Below are 21332 nucleotides of genomic sequence, written 5' to 3'. Positions count from 1 at the left end.
ATATACCGTTCATGGCTTTTCACATCTACCTCTCTCTTCTCTTTGTCCCTCACCTCTTCTTCCTCTCGCTCTCTTCATCTCCTTCTCTCTTTCAACCCTTCCCTCTCCCTACCTTGCTGCTCTTTCCCCTGTTTCTCCAAATCTCTTTCACCCCCCCCAACCCCCTTTCTGGTTGTCTCAGTCTCTCTGCATTGCAGCTTCCTGTCAGGGGGCTCAGAGCGGAGGTTGGGAGCCAGGAAATTGTCTGTGCTCAGGCCAGCAGCATGCAGCAGCACATTAACCCACCCAGCTAGCTAGCCAGGCAGCAGCACATTAACCCACCCAGTTAGCTAGCCAGGCAGCAGCACATTAACCCACCCAGCTAGCTAGCCAGGCAGCAGCACATTAACCCACCCAGCTAGCTAGCCAGGCAGCAGCACATTAACCCACCCAGCTAGCTAGCCAGGCAGCAGCACATTAACCCACCCAGTTAGCTAGCCAGGCAGCAGCACATTAACCCACCCAGCTAGCTAGCCAGGCAGCAGCACATTAACCCACCCAGCTAGCTAGCCAGGCAGCAGCACATTAACCCACCCAGCTAGCTAGCCAGGCAGCAGCACATTAACCCACCCAGCTAGCTAGCCAGGCAGCAGCACATTAACCCACCCAGCTAGCTAGCCAGGCAGCAGCACATTAACCCACCCAGCTAGCTAGCCAGGCAGCAGCACATTAACCCACCCAGCTAGCTAGCCAGGCAGCAGCACATTAACCCACCCAGCTAGCTAGCCAGGCAGCAGCACATTAATCCACCCAGCTAGCTAGCCAGGCAGCAGCACATTAACCCACCCAGCTAGCTAGCCAGGCAGCAACACATTAACCCAACCAGCTAGCTAGGCAGCAACACATTAACCCACCCAACCAGCTAGCTAGGCAGCAACACATTAACCCAGCTAGCTAGCTAGGCAGCAACACATTAACCCAGCTAGCTAGCTAGGCAGCAACACATTAACCCAGCTAGCTAGCTAGGCAGCAGCACATTAACCCACCCAGCAGCACATTAACCCACCCAGCTGACTAGGCAGCATGTGCCCACACCACACTGCTGCTGACTCCCTGCCAGTCCTGTTTCCCTTACTCTGTCTTTTATTAAGAGATGTCTAACGTGTGTAGCTACATTTAACAGTGTGTTATGATAGAGGATACCTCTAAGGGATTTTGGATACACTCCTAAGATATAAAGCAGAATCACAGATGTTTTCTGTGTGTGGGTCGGCGTTGGCTCAAAGTTGGCGTACAACCAGTGATGGGGATTGCTAAGGCTCATCTGAAACGGTCAGAGAGAGAGAGAGGTAATATCATGTTTTTGTATTGCAGTGTGCAACTGGACAGTGGACGATGTGGAGAATTGGCTCATCTACGTGGAGCTGCCGCAGTATGTGGACGCCTTCCGCAAGATGCACTTCAACGGCACTGTCATGCCCAGGTAAATGAACCAATAGCATCCTTCATACTAACCCTCCTGGTCTTGTCATGCCCAGGTAAATTAACCTATAGCATCCTTCATACTAACCCTCCTGGTCTTGTCATGCCCAGGTAAATTAACCTATAGCATCCTTCATACTAACCCTCCTGGTCTTGTCATGCCCAGGTAAATGAACCAATAGCATCCTTCATACTAACCCTCCTGGTCTTGTCATGCCCAGGTAAATTAACCTATAGCATCCTTCATACTAACCCTCCTGGTCTTGTCATGCCCAGGTAAATGAACCTATAGCATCCTTCATACTAACCCTCCTGGTCTTGTCATGCCCAGGTAAATGAACCTATAGCATCCTTCATACTAACCCTGCTGGTCTTGTCATGCCCAGGTAAATGAACCTATAGCATCCTTCATACTAACCCTCCTGGTCTTGTCATGCCCAGGTAAATGAACCTATAGCATCCTTCATACTAACCCTCCTGGTCTTGTCATGCCCAGGTAAATGAACCTATAGCATCCTTCATACTAACCCTCCTGGTCTTGTCATGCCCAGGTAAATGAACCAATAGCATCCTTCATACTAACCCTCCTGGTCTTGTCATGCCCAGGTAAATGAACCAATAGCATCCTTCATACTAACCCTCCTGGTCTTGTCATGCCCAGGTAAATGAACCAATAGCATCCTTCATACTAACCCTCCTGGTCTTGTCATGCCCAGGTAAATGAACCTATAGCATCCTTCATACTATCCCTCCTGGTCTTGTCATGCCCAGGTAAATGAACCTATAGCATCCTTCATACTAACCCTCCTGGTCTTGTCATGCCCAGGTAAATGAACCTATAGCATCCTTCATACTAACCCTCCTGGTCTTGTCATGCCCAGGTAAATGAACCTATAGCATCCTTCATACTAACCCTCCTGGTCTTGTCATGCCCAGGTAAATGAACCTATAGCATCCTTCATACTAACCCTCCTGGTCTTGTCATGCCCAGGTAAATGAACCTATAGCATCCTTCATACTAACCCTCCTGGTCTTGTCATGCCCAGGTAAATGAACCTATAGCATCCTTCATACTAACCCTCCTGGTCTTGTCATGCCCAGGTAAATGAACCTATAGCATCCTTCATACTAACCCTCCTGGTCTTGTCATGCCCAGGTAAATGAACCTATAGCATCCTTCATACTAACCCTCCTGGTCTTGTCATGCCCAGGTAAATGAACCTATAACATCCTTCATACTAACCCTCCTGGTCTTGCTCTCTTCCTCAATGTTCCTGTGACTGCACTGGAAAATCTCAATCTGTCTGTCTGTTCCCTCAGGCTGGCTGTGAAGAACGCCACTCTGACTGTGTCCATTCTAAAAATGCTGGATCGAAGCCATGTTCAGAAGCTGCAGCTCAAGGCCTTGGACACTGTGCTGTTCGGCGCCCCACTCAGTAAGTGGATTATTATTTTTTACAATTACATGACCTGTTAGTGTGTTTATTTTTCACCCAGGCCGATAAAAGAGAAATTCTGTTGCATTCTGAAGCGACTGTTTGTGACTGTAATTATAAGAGGAAGAACAGTGTCTGCTCTGTTTGTCTCTCCAGCTGGAGACAGTTGGTTTAAAATCCACAACTCCAAACTGTGTTCATTAGTCTCAAGCAGCAGTTTGGCAGTGCTAGAAAATACTAGTTCTTATCAAGTTTCAAGTTTTAATGTCACATGCACCACAAATACAGTGAAATGCCTTTCTTGCTGATCTAAACCCAACAATGCGGTAATCAATAACAATGTAATACTCAAAATAACAAGGTAGAACAAAAAAACACAAACAAAAATAAAAAAAGCTTGTCCCCCTATACGTTTAGCTAGTAATTGTCTAGGACTACCTGCAGGCAGCCTTGTTGCTGCAGCACAGAAAACAGTGAATCAGTATGACTCATTTCAATTCTGCTACAATGTCCTTTGATAAATAACTGAGTATCACCGGGGTTACTGTAAGGCCAGAAACCACCATGTTTTCCTGTAAAGGAAGTGAAGCCCTCTTTAGAAAGGCTATAATTTGTGGTGCTCTGTGTGCCGTACCAAAAGCCAGCCTGTTCCAGCCTCAGCAGAGAGAGAGCAGTACTATAGAGGAGGTGAGTTGATGCTCAGGCTGAGCTACTCTGTATTCTAGGCACACCTCTCTGGCGCAATGAGACACACACCACACCTCTAGGGCCCTATAAAATCACACCTCTCTGGCGCACTGAGACACACACCACACCTCTAGGGCCCTATAAAATCACACCTCTCTGGCGCACTGAGACAAACACACCAAAACTCTATAAAATTTGTGTTGCGAATGGAATCATGGAATACAGAGATTAAAATGGAATTCAACAATTATTAAATGTACTGAACGTAGTAGGAAATCAACTAAATGTATTGAACTTATTAGAAAATTCCGACAAGTTACTCCTCAGATATTAACAAAATGAATCAGTGATTTGTATTTTCCTGCAGCGTTTTGAAACAGCACAGGTATGCCCGTTTGTCCGTGACGTGCACGTGTATGCCTACACATGTAGGAGTTAGCGATGATGCTAATGATAACATTCTAGTAGAGATGGAAAGGCTTTCCCAGAATCCTTCCCAATTAAATTTTAACTACAAAGTAGCCAATGCCTACCTGGCAGAATGATATCATGATTATTTTCATCAATCCAGTGGCCATTTGTTTTGAAAATTCTGCATTCACATGAGCGCTATAGGAACATGGCTAACCAAACAACGACCAAACAACGGTCTCTTGCTGGTGCACACTTGCATTAACAAGGTGCATGTCCCAACCTGGCCCTAAGTCCTACCAGTTATGGAGTTAAAACCTGTCTAGCCCCGGGGTTCCCACATTCCACTGAAAAGGCAGGGCACGAAATTCAAAAAATATTTTTTAGAAATATTTAACTTTCACACATTAACAAGTCCAATACAGCAAATGAAAGATAAACATCTTGTGAATCCAGTCAACATGTCCGATTTTTTTAAATGTTTTACAGCGAAAACACCATGTATATTTATGTTAGCTCACCACCAAATACAAAAAAGCACAGACATTTCTTTCACAGCACAGGTAGCTTGCAGAAAACCAACCAAACTAACCAAGAACCAACCAAACTAACCAAGAACCAACCAACCAAACTAACCAAGAACCAACCAAACTAACCAAGAACCAACCAAACTAACCAAGAAACAACTTCATCAGATGACAGTCCTATAACATGTTACACAATAAATCTGTTTTGTTAGAAAAATGTGCATATTTGAGCTATAAATCAGTTTTACATTGCAGCTACCATCACAGCTACCGTCAGAAATAGCACCGAAGCAGCCAGAGTAATTATAGAGACCAACGTGGAATACCTAAATACTCATCATAAAACATTTCTGAAAAATGCATGGTGTACAGCAAATGAAAGACAAGCATCTTGTGAATCCAGCCAATATTTCCGATTTATTAAGTGTTTTACAGCGAAAACACAATATAGCATTATATTAGCTTACCACAATAGCCAGAAACACAAGCCATTTACCAGCAGCAAAAGTTAGCGATCGTAACAAACCAGCAAAAGATATATAATTTTTGACTAACCTTGATAAGCTTCATCAGATGACAGTCCTATAACATCAGGTTATACATACACTTATGTTTTGTTCGAAAATGTGCATATTTAGAGCTGAAATCAGTGGTTATACATTGTGCTAACGTAGCATCTTTTTCCCAGAATGTGCGGATATTTTTCTAAAACTCACCTATTCTGACCAAATAGCTATTCATAAACATGACAAAAAAATACATGTTGTATAGGAAATGATAGATACACTAGTTCTTAATGCAATCGCCGTGTTAGAATTCTAAAAATAACTTCATTACGACATCCAGCTTACGTTATAGCGAGAGCGTGCCCAAAATCTGGGCGCTAACTAATAGTACACATGTTCGACAGATATATGAAATAGCATCATAAAATGGGTCCTACTTTTGATGATCTTCCATCAGAATGTTGTACAAGGGGTCCTTTGTCGGGAACAATCGTTGTTTGGTTTTAGAATGGCCTTTTTCCCTCGCGAATTAGCAAGCAAAACTAGCCAAGTGGCGCTAAGCTGTCCATCTTCACCAAACGCAAAGAACGCAACACGTCTAAACTCACGAAAAAAATTACAATAATCTAATAAAACTATATTGAAAAAACATACTTTACGATGATATCTTCACATTTATCAAATAAAATCAAAGCCGGAGATATAAGACGTCTATAACGATTGCTTTTCAGAAGCCAATACTGGTGACCTTTATGCGCTTCCTGAACAAACAAATTCTGGGGTCATGTCATTCCAAGCTGTCTCTTTTGACCATAGAAAGAGATTGAGACCCCATTTCACCTCTCACAGCCTATTGACATCTAGTGGAAGGCATATGAAGTGCATGTATAGTCACAAATCTCAAGCAAAATGATAGCGAGGCCTTGGAACAGAGCCTCGATTTGAGATTTTTCACTTTCTGACAGGAAGTTTGCTGCAAAATGAGTTCTGTTTTACTCACAGATATAATTCAAACGGTTTTAGAAACTTGAGTGTTTTCTATCCAATAGTAATAATAATATGCATATTGTACGAGCAAGAATAGAGTACAAGGCCGTTTAAATTGGGCACGATTTTCCCCCAAAGTGTAAATAGCGCCCTCTATCCTCAACAGGTTTAAAGGACCTGATAGGAAACAGAACATGTCAGTTGTATTTATGTGGAGCATGATCAGTCATTCCCACTGCAACCCTGGGCCTGGTTAAACAGGAAGAACACAGGATTAGGTTCCTGACAGCTATCTCACAGTTACATATTTCAGCCTGTTGCAGCATGAATCTTTAGTCCCCGGAGGCTGTATCAGTGGTCATGTAGATACACCCCTTTCCCCCATTGTTTTCCTACTGTTTTCCTACTGTAAATGTATGTCATTCTGTTGGTCATACCCTGTCAGTGGGGGCTGGGGCTTGAGAGAAACTACTGATATAATGTCACCATCAGACAAGGGGGTTCATGGGAATTGTACCAGGGAGGGAGAACCTGATGGCTCACATTCTGGGGCTGCACCACAGACAGATTGTGTAGAGTGGAGTGTGGTGGCTTTATAAAATCTTAGAATATTCAAATTCCGTTTGTGGTTTTCACTCTCAAAATCACACTTTTCTAAATAGAACATCACATTGTGATCTTTAAGTGCACAACAATGTTTAAACCACATCAGAAGACCACTTTTCAGGTCTGTGAAAAATCTAAGAAATGTTCATTTTTGGCTGTAGAACAAAAATCCGTGATCAGGTTATGTAAGGAAACCAGAATATTAATGTCGCCTTGGGCTTCCTCTGGCCTTGAAGTTCTGTCTGCACTGCTCTCCATACTAGAGAACGGGGGGAGAAATAAAGGAGAATTTGGGTTGTTTTATAAGAAGGTTGCAGCAGCATCAGGATAAGGGAGAGTTAGGGTCTGTGTCTGGAATGTGTCATTGTGTTTGTTTAGGGAAGAGTCTCAGCTGGAGGAAGAGAGGGGGTCGTCTGGAAATGACAGCCCCGGGCAGAAAGCCACAGGTCCTGCTGTTGGTGGCACAGACTGTCTGTGCACAGCAGCAGCATTTTAAGACACCTTTCACAATGGGCCCGTCAGAAATGGACACTACTCCTTGTCTTGTCTTAATGGCTGACACATTTACCAAAGGGAACCCATTCCACAGCCCTGTTTACGACTTATTACATGCAGCTGGACTGTTCACCTGAAGAAACCGGTTTGAGCAAAGTCATTCCCAGTCTAATGGTCAGTTAAACATGACACTTTGGACTTTCTAGGCAACATTCCTGCTAATCAGCGACGTGTTTTCAGAGAAAGAAAAAGCTAATGGAGGAAAAGACCTACATGTACAGTGTCTTTGGAAAGTCTTCAGACCCCTTGACTTTTTCCACATATTGTTATGGTACAGCCTTATTCTAAAATGTATTAAATAAATACAATCCTCAGCAATCTACATACAATACCCTATAATAACAAAGTGAAAAAGGGGTTTTATACGTTTTAGCAAATTTATTAAAATGTAAAATCAAATAACAATAAGTATTCAAACCCTTTGCTATGGTACTTGAAATTGAGCTCAGGTGCATCCTGTTTCCATTGATCATCCTTGAAATGCTTCTACAACTTGATTAGAGTCCACCTGTGGTAAATTCAATTGATTGGACATGATTTGGAAAGGCACACACCTTTCCTATATTAGGTCCCACAGTTGACAGTGCACGACAGAGCAAAAACAAAGCGATGGGGTTGAAGGAATTGTCCGTAGAGCTCCGAGACAGGATTGTGTTGAAGCACAGATCTGGGGAAGGGTACCAAAAAATGTCTGCAGCATTGAAGGTCCTTAACACAGTGGTCTCCATCATTCTAAAATGGAAGAAGTTTGGAACCTCCAAGACTCTTCCTAGAGTTGGCTGCCTGGCCAAACTGAGCAATCAGGGGAGAAGGGTGTTGGTCAGGGAGTTGACCAAGAACCCGATGGTCACTCTGACAGAGCTCCGGAGTTCCTCTGTGGAGATGGGAGAACCTTCCAGAAGGACTACCATCTCTGCAGCACTCCACCAATCAGGCCTTTGTGGTAGAGTGGCCAGAAGGAAGCCACTCCTCAGTAAAAAGCTCATGACAGCCCGCTTGGAGTTTGTCGTAAAGCACCTAAAGTCTCTCAGACCACGAGAAACAAGATTCTCTGGTCTGATGAAACCAGGGTTGAACTCTTTGACCTTAATTCCAAGCGTCAAGTCTAGAGGAAACCTGGCACTACCCCTATGGCGAAGCATGGGGATGGTAGCATCGTGCTGTGGGGATGTTTTTCAGTGGCAGGGACTGGGAGACTAGCCAGGATTGAGGGAAAGATGAACAGAGCAAAGTACAAAGGGATCCTTGATGATCCTGCTCCAGAGCCCTCAGGACCTCAGACGGGGGCAAAGGTTCATCTTCCAACAGGACAACAACTCTAAGCACACAGCCAAGACAACAAACGAGTGGCTTCGAGACAAGTCTGAATGTCCTTGAGTGGCCCAGCCAGAGCTCGGACTTGAACCCAATCAAACATCTCTGGAGAGACCTGAAAATAGCTGTGCAGCAAAGGTCCCCATCCAACCTGACAGCTTGAGAAGAAACTCAAAATACAGGTGTGCCAAGCTTGTAGTGTCATACCCAAGAAGACTCGAGGTGAATTTCTGCCAAAGGTGCTTCAACAAAGTAAAGGGTCTGAATGCTATTGTAATTGTCATATTTCATAAAAATAATAACATTTGCAAACATTCCAGAAATCCAGTTTTTGCTTTGTTATTATGGGGTATTGTATGTAGATTGTTGAAGGAAAACATTATATTTAATCAATTTTTAGATACACATAAGAATGTGGACAAGTCAATGGGTCTGAATACTTTCCGAAGGCACTGTAACTACCAAAATAAAGGAAACACCAACATAGTGTCTTAATAGGGCATTGGGCCACCAGAACAGCTTCATTGTGCCTTGGTATTGATTCTACAATTGTCTGGAACTCTATTGGAGGGATGCGACAACATTCAAGATATTCCATCATTTGGTGTTGATGGGGTTGGAAAACGCAGTCTCAGGTACCACTCCAGAATCTCCCACTTTAATAATGTTTAAATATCTTGCATTACATTTATTTTATTTAACCTTTATTTAACTAGGCAAGTCAGTTCTGAACAAATTCTTATTTACAATGACCCACTAGGAACAGTGGGTTAACTCCCTTGTTCAGGGGTAGAACGACAGATTTTTACCTTGTCAGCTCGGGGATTCGATCCACCAACCTTTCGGTTACTGGCCCAACGCTCTAACCACTAGGCTACCTGCCGGCCCATATCACATGTATATACCGTATTTTATACCATCTATTGCACCTTGCCTATGCCGCTCGGCCATCACTCATCCATATACTTATATGTACATATTCTCATTCACCCATTTAGATTTGTGTGTATTAGGTAGTTGTTGGGTAATTTGTTAGATTACTTGTTAGATATTACCTCACTGTCGGAACTAGAAGCACAAGCATTTCACTACACTCGCATTAACATCTACCATGTGTATGTGACCAATAAAATTTGATTTGATTAAGTGTTTAATAGGGTTAAGATCTGCTGACTGAGACACATGCACACACACCTGTTAAACCCCCTATGCTCCTTTGAGACTTGTCTTTCAAAGTCACTGAGATCTATTCTAGTCACGGTCTAGGCATTTTTACACATGACCCTAAGCATGATGGGATGTTAAGTAATGAACCACACCTGTGTGGAAGCATCTGCTTTCAATATACTTGTGTCCCTCATTTACTCAAGTGTTTCCTTTATTCTGGCAGTTACCTGTTATGCTGGCAGTTACCTGAACATGTTTGTGTGTTAAAATGGTTGTATTCAACCACCAGTAATTGGACTATAGCAACAGGAGATTTAAATGATTTAGTTGAGTATGACCTTAGGGGATCATATATTCCTCTGCAGTGTCTGGTCTTCCACGGATGAAGAGTTGGATTCTAATGCTGCAGACCCACTGCAAATTGAGCGTGAAGACACTGAACTGAAATGTCATGACAACAACGCGAGAGGGAGTTCTTTTCCTGTGGGAGGGAACGGATGATTGGCTTGATATCTATAAAATCGAGCACACAGCCATGTAATCTCCAAAGAAAAACATTTCTGGAGTGGTGTAAAGCTCGCCACCAATTGACTCTGGAGCAGTGGAAACACGTTCTCTGGAATGATGAATCACGCTTCACCATCTGGCAGTCCGACGGACAAATCTGGGTTTGGCAGATGCCAGGAGAACGCTACCTGCCTGAATGCATAGTGTCAACAGTCAAGTTTGGTGGAGGAGGAATAAGGGTCAGGGGCTGTTTTTCACGGTTAGTGCTTGGACCCTGATTTCCAGTGAAGTGAAATCTTAACGCTACAGCATACACATACGTTCTAGACAATTCTGTGCCTCCAACTTTGTCAACAGTTTGGGGAAGGCTCTTTCCTGTTTCAGCATAAAAATGCCCCTGTGCACAAAATGAGGTCCATACAGAAATGGTTTGTCGAGATCGGTGTGGAAGAACTTGACTGGCCTGCACAGAGCCCTGACCCCAACCCCATCTTTGGGATGAACTGGAACCCCCGACTGCGAGCCAGGCCTAATCGCCCAACATCAGTGCCGGACCTAACTAACGCTCTTGTGGCTGAATGGATGTTTCAACCTCTAGTGGAAAGCCTTCACAGAAGAGTGGAAGCTGTTCTAGCAGCGAAGCGGCGACCAACTCCATATTAATGCCCATGATTTTGGAATGAGATGTTTGACTAACTTTTGGTCATGTAGTGTATATTAGATGATTCATAATATTATGAACCCTGTTATCTCTCTTCTGTCAGGCCACAGACACACACAGCTCTGCTGTACTGTTACTGTAGGAAGCCCTAGTGCATTGTTCCCATAAAGGCAGACCGCGGGCCAAATTTTTCCCACAAGTGATTTTTATTTTGTCCACAATTTCTCTCAGTAAATCAAAAAACAAACAAACGTTTGTTGGACATAACTTTAAAATCAAAAGGAAATCGTCTCAAAGTGATTTCTGTTCCCAAGTATTCCCACGCCTAAATAGAGGCTTATGTGATTGTATCCCAATGTAGTCAAGGTTAGAATTATTTTGTTTTTGTCAAATACCATATCTGTTTGGGTTTCTTGCGGTCAATTTGCAGTGTACAAATTATTTATAACTATGTTCCAGGCCCCCGACCATCCGCTCAAGGAAAAATATGTCCACAGCTGACTGTAATTGGGGACGCCTGCCCTAGAACTTTATAGCCAAGCTAGTTCCCCCTCGTATGGTTTTCCTGGTTGCTGTATCTTTGGCCCAACACCAGTCTAGTCATTCACCACTATCCGGCCAAGTTCCACTGTCAATGGCCAACTGTTTGTACTGAATTGTGTAGGCAAGGCTACAAGAGCCCACGCAGAACTTATGACCGAGGGCAAGCAAATATTGCTTGCCTAATGATGAGCACATTACCCTATGTCGGTGACATTAAAGGGAGCCTTGTGTCAGGGGGATGTTGTGTTTCTGTGAGACGGAGGGAGGTCTTTGTTCCATGTCAGTAACAGCCAGCAGAGAGAGCTTAGTGTGTAAGGCTTGTTTGTAAGTTGGCACGCCCTCTGAGCCGGTATAGAGAGGGATGCCAGGCCCAGGCTTTAGCTGACACTCCACTTCCTCTTTTGTTTCACTCCAGGAAATAAGTGCTGTGTTTGCTAATAGGTTATGCTATGTGTTTGCGTAGATCTTATCCCTTTCCAGGCCCTACGGCGGCTCACAGCTTGAAGAGAATGGGCTTTGTAATCCTTTGTCTCTCTGTGCTTTAAGGGTGATGGATCGTGTCTAAGGCGTTGTGGCTAATTTTAAATGAGGGTTAGTTGCTGCCTGCCTGGCTGGCGTGCTGTCGGTGACTGAGGAATGGGACTGTTCTGGATCCCTTAGGACGTCAACATTATGACTGAGGACATTCACACCTCTCTACCCGGGCCGAGTCAATCCTTCAGAGGACAGGAAGGGTGAGACGGTGGCTGTCAGGGCCGGGGGTTTGATTCGTTGCCTCATGTAAACGTAAACTCCCATGTCCTCGTGTTCTCAACGTGTTCCTCAGCGTCTTTTAGCAGACTGAAATAGCGTGTTAATCTGCCTTTTATCTTGGTCTTTTGGCCTGGTGTCTCCTCAACCCCCCCCCCCCCACACACACACACATTACTATCACACATCTCTATTGGACAGACCTCGCCACAGTACAGTATCATGACTTGAATTCATTCAGTTTCACATTTTCATATCATTAGTTCACCACCAATGAGTTTTCTGGATGAAGGGACAACCCGAAAACGTTACCGCCATACAATGTGTGGTATTCTTTAAAGGGATACATTTAGGCAATGAAGCCCTTTATCTACTTAACCAGAGTCAGATGAACCCATGTAGACCATTTTATGTGTCTGTATCCAGTATGAAGGAAGTTGGAGGTAGTTTTGCGAGTCAATGCTAACTAGGGTCAGTGCAACAACTGGAAGGCAATGGTATCCACTAGCATGCTAACAGACTTCCAGTCATTGCGCTAATGCTAGGGGAAGTAAATAAAGGGCTTCTTTGCCAAATTCCTGAGGTATCCATTTAACCTAACACTTTTCTCTCTCCCCAGTGAACAGACATAACCACCTGAAGGACTTCATGCTGGTGGTGTCCATAGTGATCGGCATTGGAGGCTGCTGGTTCGCCTACATCCAGAACCGTTACTCCAAGGACCACATGAAGAAGATGATGACGGACCTGGATGGACTACAGAGGGCTGAGCAGAGCCTGCATGATCTACAGAAGAAGTGAGTTTGTCTTTCACTTCAGCCACTGTAGCAGAAGGAAGCAGGCCAATGTAAGCCCATAGAAGTAGTGACTGAATTATGTCCTTCTAGAATTCTAATGGAGCCTCATTTATCTGCTGGTGTTTCATAGTATCAGCCAGTTCCATGCTATGTTGTTTTTGGTACTAATCTAGGCTCTTTCTATTAGGCCTGCTTCATTAGCAGATTAATCATATTGGTTTGCTGTTCTCATAATAAAACGTCTCCTACTTGATGTCGTGGTGGCTTGACGTTGTGGTGGGAATTTGGGGACAGTCAGTGTCCATTTAGTCAAGAATTAGCGGCTTTTTCAAGTTTGTCATGTTGAAAGGCCAATCCATAATCTAACGGAAACAGAAGGTGGAGGTTTAACTGTTCTGAGGCCATCAGTTGAGTTCCTCATTCTATAGATGTAGTATTTATTAGGATCCCCAATTTTAGCGGCTAGTCTTACTTGGGTCCAAACTTTTAGTGGTCAAAAAAAAATCCTGTCCGCAAAGAGTGGAAGTGATCTCTATGGAACAGCAATGAACATCCTTTGAACTAAGCCTCACAGCTGATCACAAGAGGAACTCGTTGTCACCTGTCCATGGAAATTATTTTTCTTAATGATCATTCCGCAACCACCTTTTGAAATCTGAGCTAGCATATGCTTGTGGTTTGACTCGGAGAGAGAAACTGAAGTCTTTGGTTTCTCCCATTGGGATCTAGTGGAAGTATACCTCAACTCCTCTTCTGTGGCCCTCTCTCTCTGGCTTCTGTCCTGGTCACTAGTATTATAGTACCCCGCACAGCTGCTTTGGTGGGGTGTGCGTGGGTGGGTGTTTCTGTATCGTGACAGGGGAGCGGATAGTATGTCTTACGGCATGGTGTAGTGTGGCTGTTGAATACAGACCAACAGGCTCATTCGCCATTCCAGGGCATGGGGACAAGCCAGGAAGATCAAACTTTTTCCCCTGCCAGGAGGCTCAAGCGCTTTCCCTTTTGCCAGGAGACTCAAGCACTTTCCCCTGGCAGGCAGACTGCCTGGCTGTTCTCCCCTTGGGCGATAAACCGTATACCAGGATATTTTAGAAATACAGATGGCATGATTTTCAGTACCTTTTAAAAAAAGTGCTACGCCACTGGTTATAACAAGAAGTTAAGTATAACTATAAGAAATCTAAGACATGTCAAATAAATGATATACAGCTTCAGCTATGCATTTGGTTTGCTAACTTTCTAGCTAAGTGGCTAGATGTCAAGATTAAGCTTCTTGTTTACAGCAGAGAGATTCAACCCCCTCCAGGATCAAGATCTCTATTGCCTAAGTAGTTTTGTGTGTCACTGTTTCTTATTTGTAATATAAATTTGAAATAGTGCCTCTTGTATGCACTTCTGGTAACGCCGTATCCCCGGTATGGTACAGAAACAGTATGAACATTTTTAGAACACTGTAGTTTCTTGCCTTGTAATTTCTGCCATTAGCACGGACTATATTCATGCTTTCTGATGACAGGATGGAGATGGGTTATTTTCACATCCTCCTGTTCATCTATGGCTCAATCATGCTGACTTGTACAGTGGCTTACTTGACGTAGAGCACAGGAGGTTGCTGACTGGAGAACAGCTCATAATAATCTCCAGAACGGAGCTAATGGAATGGCATCAAACACCTGGAAACCATGTGTTTGATACCATTCTACTTATTCCACCCCAGCCATTGCCACAAGCTTGTCCACCAGCCAACCTCCTGTGACGTAGGCCTACTGATCCACCAACCTAGCCTAACCATAAAGAGGTCCCCATCTGATGTCCTTGCTACCAGGTCATTGATTCTGCATGGGCGTGCTGTGTGTGTTCCATAGCCTTGCTAGCTGAGAGTTTTACCGGGGCTGTGTGCTGAGAGGAGAGCAGCCCTGGAACAGTCATGTTATTTGACGTCCCTCTCTCCCCAGACAGAAACGTTGTATATCACATCCTGTCAGTTGGGAACAGGGGTTAGTAATGCCCTCCCCGTGCATTCACTGTGATAGTAAAACATCTCTGGCATTCCTCACGCCACCATGTTGTCTGTGTTGTCTGTTTTTTAAACAATCTCACCCCCCTGCTGTGGGACATTCAGATGAGGCTGCAACTCTCTGAAACACCTAGTGACTGTCTTTATAAAGCATAATCATTTGACGTGCCAATTAGATGTATGTATTCTTGTTTTTTTTCAGAGGCAGTGCAATATCTCATGCCTACTAGGTAATGTGCATGCAGTTTTTGTATTGTTGCTTTTTTGTAGTTTGTTACTATGGGGTTATAGACTTTCATCTACAGTTATACAACAGCAAACCAAAGCATTGAGATGCCTGGTACCCTCCTGTTAAACACTTGTTACTGTAACAGTGAATGGGAGCATACAGACTGACTGTGTGGGAGTGTGTGAGCCCTGTAATGGAAGCAGGGGAACAGAACATGCAAGACAGGGTGACTCAGTGTGACTGGGTGGACAGGCTGGCAATGTCTCCTGTGCTCCTCCGGGGAGCTGGGGAGAGGGGTCATCTCCTCTGTCTTTAGCCGTTCCTGCTTCCTGCTGCCAGCTGCTGTCTGGCCAGACCTTCAAGGGAGATCCCGTGGCCGGATCAAGTCGCCTGGCCACGAGCCTCAGCCTTCTGTTTTAACTGCTGTGGGACGGATGTAAGGGAGGGAGGGGGCGCTCCGTGGAGCGGTAGGCCTATTTCACCTCGTTTTTACTCTGGGTGCCTTTTAACAACACCAGCGGGTGCCAGGCATTACCTCTTCACACATTTTCCATGTCACCTCCACCACTTACTCACTCCTATGTGGATGTCTGCTGTAGTGTGTGTCTGCTGTAGTGTGTGTTCCTATGTGGACTGATGTCTGCTGTAGTGTGTGTCTGCTGTAGTGTGTCTGCTGTAGTGTGTCTGCTGAATGCAGGACAAGGACAGGTCTCTACAGGATCATTAGATGACGTGGGTGATGGATATTGTGTTTATACACCTCCTATATATGGCTCTTGATAGGTATATTTAAGTGATAATGCCAGAGAAGCCTGTGTTTGGAGCATATATTGGCACGGATGTTAGGCCCGAGACGAAGTTGAAATGCGCCAATATATCCTCCAAACACTGGCTTCGGGGGCATTATCACTTTTCTACAATGGGTTACAAACATATTCAAATAATGATTGACATATTTTAATAAAAAAAATGTTTGAATTTATTCATACTATTTCATCCTTCCACAAGATATAGTCCGACACAAAGGCGGAGGTAGCGGTCCTGCTGCTGGGTTGTTGCCCTCCTACGGCCTCCTCCACGTCTCCTGATGTACTGGCCTGTCTCCTGGTAGCGCCTGCATGCTCTGGACACTACGCTGACAGACACAGCAAACCTTTTTGCCACAGTTCGCATTGATGTGCCATCCTGGATGAACTGCACTACCTGAGCCACTTGTGTGGGTTGTAGACTTCGTCTCATGCTACCACTAGAGTGAGAGCACCGCCAGCATTCAAAAGTGACCAAAACATCAGCCAGGAAGAATAGGAACTGAGAAGTGGTCTGTGGTCACCACCTGCAGAATCACTCCTGTTTTGGGGGGTGTCTTGCAAATTGCCTATAATTTCCACCTTTTGTCTATTTGATTTGCACAACAGCATGTGAAATTTATTGTCAATCACTGTTGCTTCCTAAGTGGACAGTTTGATTTCACAGAAGTGTGATTGACTTGGAGTTACATTGTGTTGTTTAAGTGTTCCCTTTATTTTTTTGAGCAGTGTATATATATGTGTGTGTGTGTGTGTGTGTGTGTGTGTGTGTGTGTGTGTGTGTGTGTGTGTGTATATATATATATACGGTTGGTCCTGGTCAGGCCCTGGATGGGAGACCAGATGCTGCTGGAAGTGGTGTTGGAGGGCCAGTAGGAGGCACTCTTTCCTCTGGTCTAAAAAATATCCCAATGCCCCAGGGCAGTGATTGGGGACACTGCCCTGTGTAGGGTGCCGTCTTTCGGATGGGACGTTAAACGGGTTTCCTGACTCTCTGAGGTCATTAAAGATCCCATGGCACTTATCGTAAGAGTAGGGGTGTTAACCCCGGTGTCCTGGCTAAATTCCCAATCTGGCCCTCAAAACCATCATGGTCACCTAATAATCCCCAGTTTACAATATGTATATATATATATGTATATATATATATATGTGTTTATACATCTCCACATTCTGCTGCTGCTCATTTTCCAGTTGCTCATAAATGACATTGATTTAAAACTAGTCTCACTCGTAGGAATGCTATTCATGCAAATCTATATCAGCCCAGTTACAGCCTGGAGGTACTGAGCCGGTCCTGCAAATAGGCTTTGATGATGTTCGCTTGTACAGTACATAAGTCCTTTGTTGGACCCTGCAGTGCAGTGGGGCTGAGTGTCTACATTGGTCTTCTCTCAGTGGAGTGCCTGCCTGCCGTTGTTGCTGCTGGAGCTGTGGCTAGTGAATGGTTGAGGTCAGGGTCGAGAGCATTAGTGGGAGGGCCCACTGCCCACATTTTCCAACTTCAGACCCCAGGATCACCTTTCACTGTTGCCTAGCTACCCATCCACATCATTCCGACCAACAGATGTTTCTTCTCCATGATCAGTCTGGATTTGCCTCCCTCCCTGACAATTTCTAGAATGTGCAACACATTCTGACCATTCTGATTAGCCCCAGAAACTAATGGGTTGGGCCAGAGCCAACCTACATGATCATGTTGTCAACTTTGATACTCTGGTTAGATTTTTTAGGCTATCGAATCGCTGATGAATTTTTGCATAACACTCCCCTCATTTTGAAATGTCACACAAACAACATGTAGGATGGCAGATTCAGACAATGTATGTAATAGAGCAGCATAATTAAATTTAGGGTGATTCGTCAGGCTACTCTGGACTGCAGCTCTGCCACCTCTACCTCTGGTGGGAGGAGGCTGCTCTCTGGTGGTGTAAAACAGCATTCTCTCAACCCACACCCAGTAAATCACTCTTACTGATTTGTTTTTGTAACTTGTGCGGATACTCCATGGATTCAGGTTAGTTTATATGAATTGAAATTCTGTTAATAATTTCAATGCACCAATTCTAATCAGATATTGATCATCTCAAATATATGTGATCTCTTTAAAACATAGCAGCCTAGGTTGTATACAAGCTAAAGCAGTCTCCCTGTGTATCACGTGAATATCTACAGTTCTATCTCTCCATGTGGGCCCTCTGTGTGTTTGAACTGTGGTCTTGTGACAGACCTCACAGGATAGTGTGACGTGACACTGTACTAGCCCAGCATGACAAAGCCAGCCATCCCAGAAATGGACTCCATGTTGGTCTTCATATAGTAATGTTTGAGGCGCTGGGGACCACATGTTTATGATGGTAATACAGTACATTATCATTCTACTGTGGCAGAGGAAGAGCACCATAATCCCAACACAGAAAGGCCATAGAGTACTGAGCTCTGTCACAGCTGGGGCTCCCATTCCTGGCCTGTCCAAGCCTTGATGTCATTCAGCCCTCTGACAGCTGCCCTCTGCACGTTAGCTATTGTTTTTTAAGCCACATACTGTAAGATGCAAGCCCCTCATTTTATCGTTACACACAGTCACTTACATACTTAGCCGCTGGGCTGGTGCAGCCGCATACTTAACAGCTGGGCTGGTGTTAAGCCTCATGGCATTGTCTACAGAGTGAGTAGACTCTCTCTTGACTGCGTCTCCGTTGCTTTTGTTCCACTGAATAATGCATTTAAGTTATTTTGTAGTTTTCATGAATGATGGTTCAGTTGTGTGTGAAATGTCAAGGAAGCGTGGAAATTCCTGTGATAGGCTTACAATCCGGAACTACAAACTAGTGCTCAACTGTTTGATGTAGTTACAAGGCAACAGGCTGCTGGAGGCAGTGTACTTCCACTACTGTAGCTAGCTCTTGAAACTGGGCCCTGCCTGGAAAACAAACCATGTCTTTGTCTGCCCGGGGAATCTCAACTACATGTAGCATATAAATCAGAGGACGACAGAGACTCCTAGCTCTCCAGTGATGGATCCCTTGCTTCCTTGGGCTCTATAGTGGTCATTCTTTATAGCCAGGAGCATTGAGGTCCGAGGACAGCTGGTTGGAGGATGCTATGTGGACATGCCAGTCTCCCTGGCATCTAGTATTAAAAAGATACAGGCACTTCTATTGTTTGCCCCTGTCATTGCTGAGTCACTGATTACTAGCACCTGTAACAAGACCCTAGAATTCTTCCTGGTCAGGCCATGTGATCAGGAAAAGAACAGATTACATCTCATGCTTTTCCTTGTCTGATTATTTCTCTCTCGCACGCTCTCTCGCGCTCTCGCTCACTCACACTCACTCTCTCTCTCTCTCTCTCCCCCTCCCCCAGGCTGCAGATAGCCCAGGAGGAGCACCGTACGGTTGAGGTGGAGAAGGTGAACCTGGAACAGAAGCTGAGGGATGAAATTAACTGTGCCAAGCAGGAGGCCCAGCGGCTCAAGGAGCTCCGCGAGGGCACCGAGAACGAGCTGAGTCGGCAGAAATATGCCGAGGAGGAGCTGGACCAGGTACTGGACTGTACCACTTTGGAGAGGGACGGGTGGAGAATCAATGCAGGTGGATGAGGGGGAATTAGTCTAGTCGGATACTTTTTGAGAGACGAGGTGTGGTTGAGGCCAGTAACAGAAACCTGTAGGGTAAAGCCCAAGAGGAGAGACACCCCAACTGACAACCCTGTTAACCAGTATATATTCTAGGGAACCAGCTATATATTTAGATGGATTAGATGCCGAATGCGATCAGTAGGCATAACTCCCACTCAGCTCAGGAAAGGAAGCAGCGGTCGGCCCGCACAAGACAGGTGAGCAGAGGGCTCATGTTGTGTACTCTCATTAGTCTGCTACTTTCACTATGGTCTCCTGAGATCAAATCAAATGTATTTATATAGCCCTTCGTACATCAGCTGATATCTCAAAGTGCTGTACAGAAACCCAGCCTAAAACCTCAAACAGCAAACAATGCAGGTGTAGAAGCACGGTGGCTAGGAAAAACTCCCTAGAAAGGCAGGAACCTAGGAAGAAGCCTAGAGAGGAACCAGGCTAGGAGGGGTGGCCAGTCCTCTTCTGGCTGTGCCTGGTGGAGATTATAACAGAACATGGCCAAGATGTTCAAATATACATAAATGACCAGCATGGTCAAATAATAATAATCACAGTAGTTGTTGAGGATGCAGCAAGTCTGCACCTCAGGAGTAAATGTTAGTTGGCTTTTCATAGCCGATCATTAAGATTATCTCTACCGCTCCTGCGGTCTCTAGAGAGTTGAAAACAGCAGGTCTGGGACAGGTAGCACATCCGGTGAACAGGTCAGGGTTCCATAGCCGCAGGCAGAACAGTTGAAACTGGAGCAGCAGCACGGCCAGGTGGACTGGGGACAGCAAGGAGTCATCATGCCAGGTCGTCCTGAGAGGCATGGTCCTAAGGCTCAGGTCCTCCTCCTCCGAGAGAGAGAATTAGAGAGAGCATACTTAAATTCACACAGGACACATTGCAGTCTGCTGGAGGAAGCAATAAATAGTCACTCCTTTATCTGAGTTCAGTTCTCAATATTTGACTAGAGAAAGGGCCTGAGAGCTCCCTGTTTTTAGCATGCCTAGGAAAGGATGTATTTTATTTAGCCTACTTTCTGCAGAGGAACCACTGTGCTAAATTTCAGGAAAATCAAAAAATGCGTTAATATTCTTATTCCGTTTTCACACATAATCAGCCAGAGAATATTTTGAATCCACCTCTGAATGCTTTCATATGACATAAAAATTAGATTCGCAGCTCCTGACTGCAGGGCCCATTGCACCATACCCTAAACCATGGCCTAGTTCTTCAGAGGATTTGGAATGCTCATTTCATCTGGAGGGTTTCTCTGGAGGTTTGTTCTCTTGTTGTCGTGTCCCAGTGGAGGTCAAACCAGGTCAGCCCTCGTGCCTGCCTGATCAGACAGGAGAACCACTCTGATGTCACATGGCCCCCATATACAGCCCTAACTGTCCCTGTGCACATGGCTTGCAGGCCCTCTGCTCCCCTGGCTGGCCCAGTGCTGATCCATTAAGGCTTGGCAGTGATTGAGTCTAAGGGCGTCTGGATGCCTCTGTGGCTCTGGGCTCATTTGCACAGCTCTTAATGAGGCTGTCAGGAGACAAAGAGCTCTAGCTTTCACGAGCCAATGAGATCACGTTTCCTCCCACCTCCACATCCACACCAGAGAGACTTGTCACAGTGTGGGAATGGCACATTTGTCCTGAATACTCAACTTGTGTGTTGGACTTTGACCTTAAAGTGTGGACTTTGGTGTGTTCCTTTTGCTGCTGTATTGAGTCAATAAGACGTTATGTG

At 44.8% G+C, this 21332-nt stretch overlaps 1 protein-coding gene across 3 annotated transcripts in view; it reads left to right on the top strand.

Annotated features, from left to right (window-relative positions):
- LOC129821868 (stromal interaction molecule 1-like) overlaps positions 1–21332 on the top strand; it is a 45687-nt gene that overhangs the window by 12008 nt on the left and 12347 nt on the right. For all 3 annotated transcript variants that reach the window (XM_055879578.1, XM_055879577.1, XM_055879576.1), the window contains exons 5-8: positions 1354–1462; positions 2782–2897; positions 12738–12915; positions 19334–19511. In XM_055879578.1, the coding sequence (XP_055735553.1) occupies positions 1354–1462; positions 2782–2897; positions 12738–12915; positions 19334–19511 (581 nt within the window). The remainder of the gene's footprint in view (positions 1–1353; positions 1463–2781; positions 2898–12737; positions 12916–19333; positions 19512–21332) is intronic.

This window comes from Salvelinus fontinalis, chromosome 24, assembly GCF_029448725.1.
Source record: "Salvelinus fontinalis isolate EN_2023a chromosome 24, ASM2944872v1, whole genome shotgun sequence".
Lineage (NCBI taxonomy): Eukaryota > Metazoa > Chordata > Actinopteri > Salmoniformes > Salmonidae > Salvelinus > Salvelinus fontinalis.
Note: the sequence above shows the minus strand (reverse complement) of the source record. Positions and strands in the feature narration are given on the sequence as shown.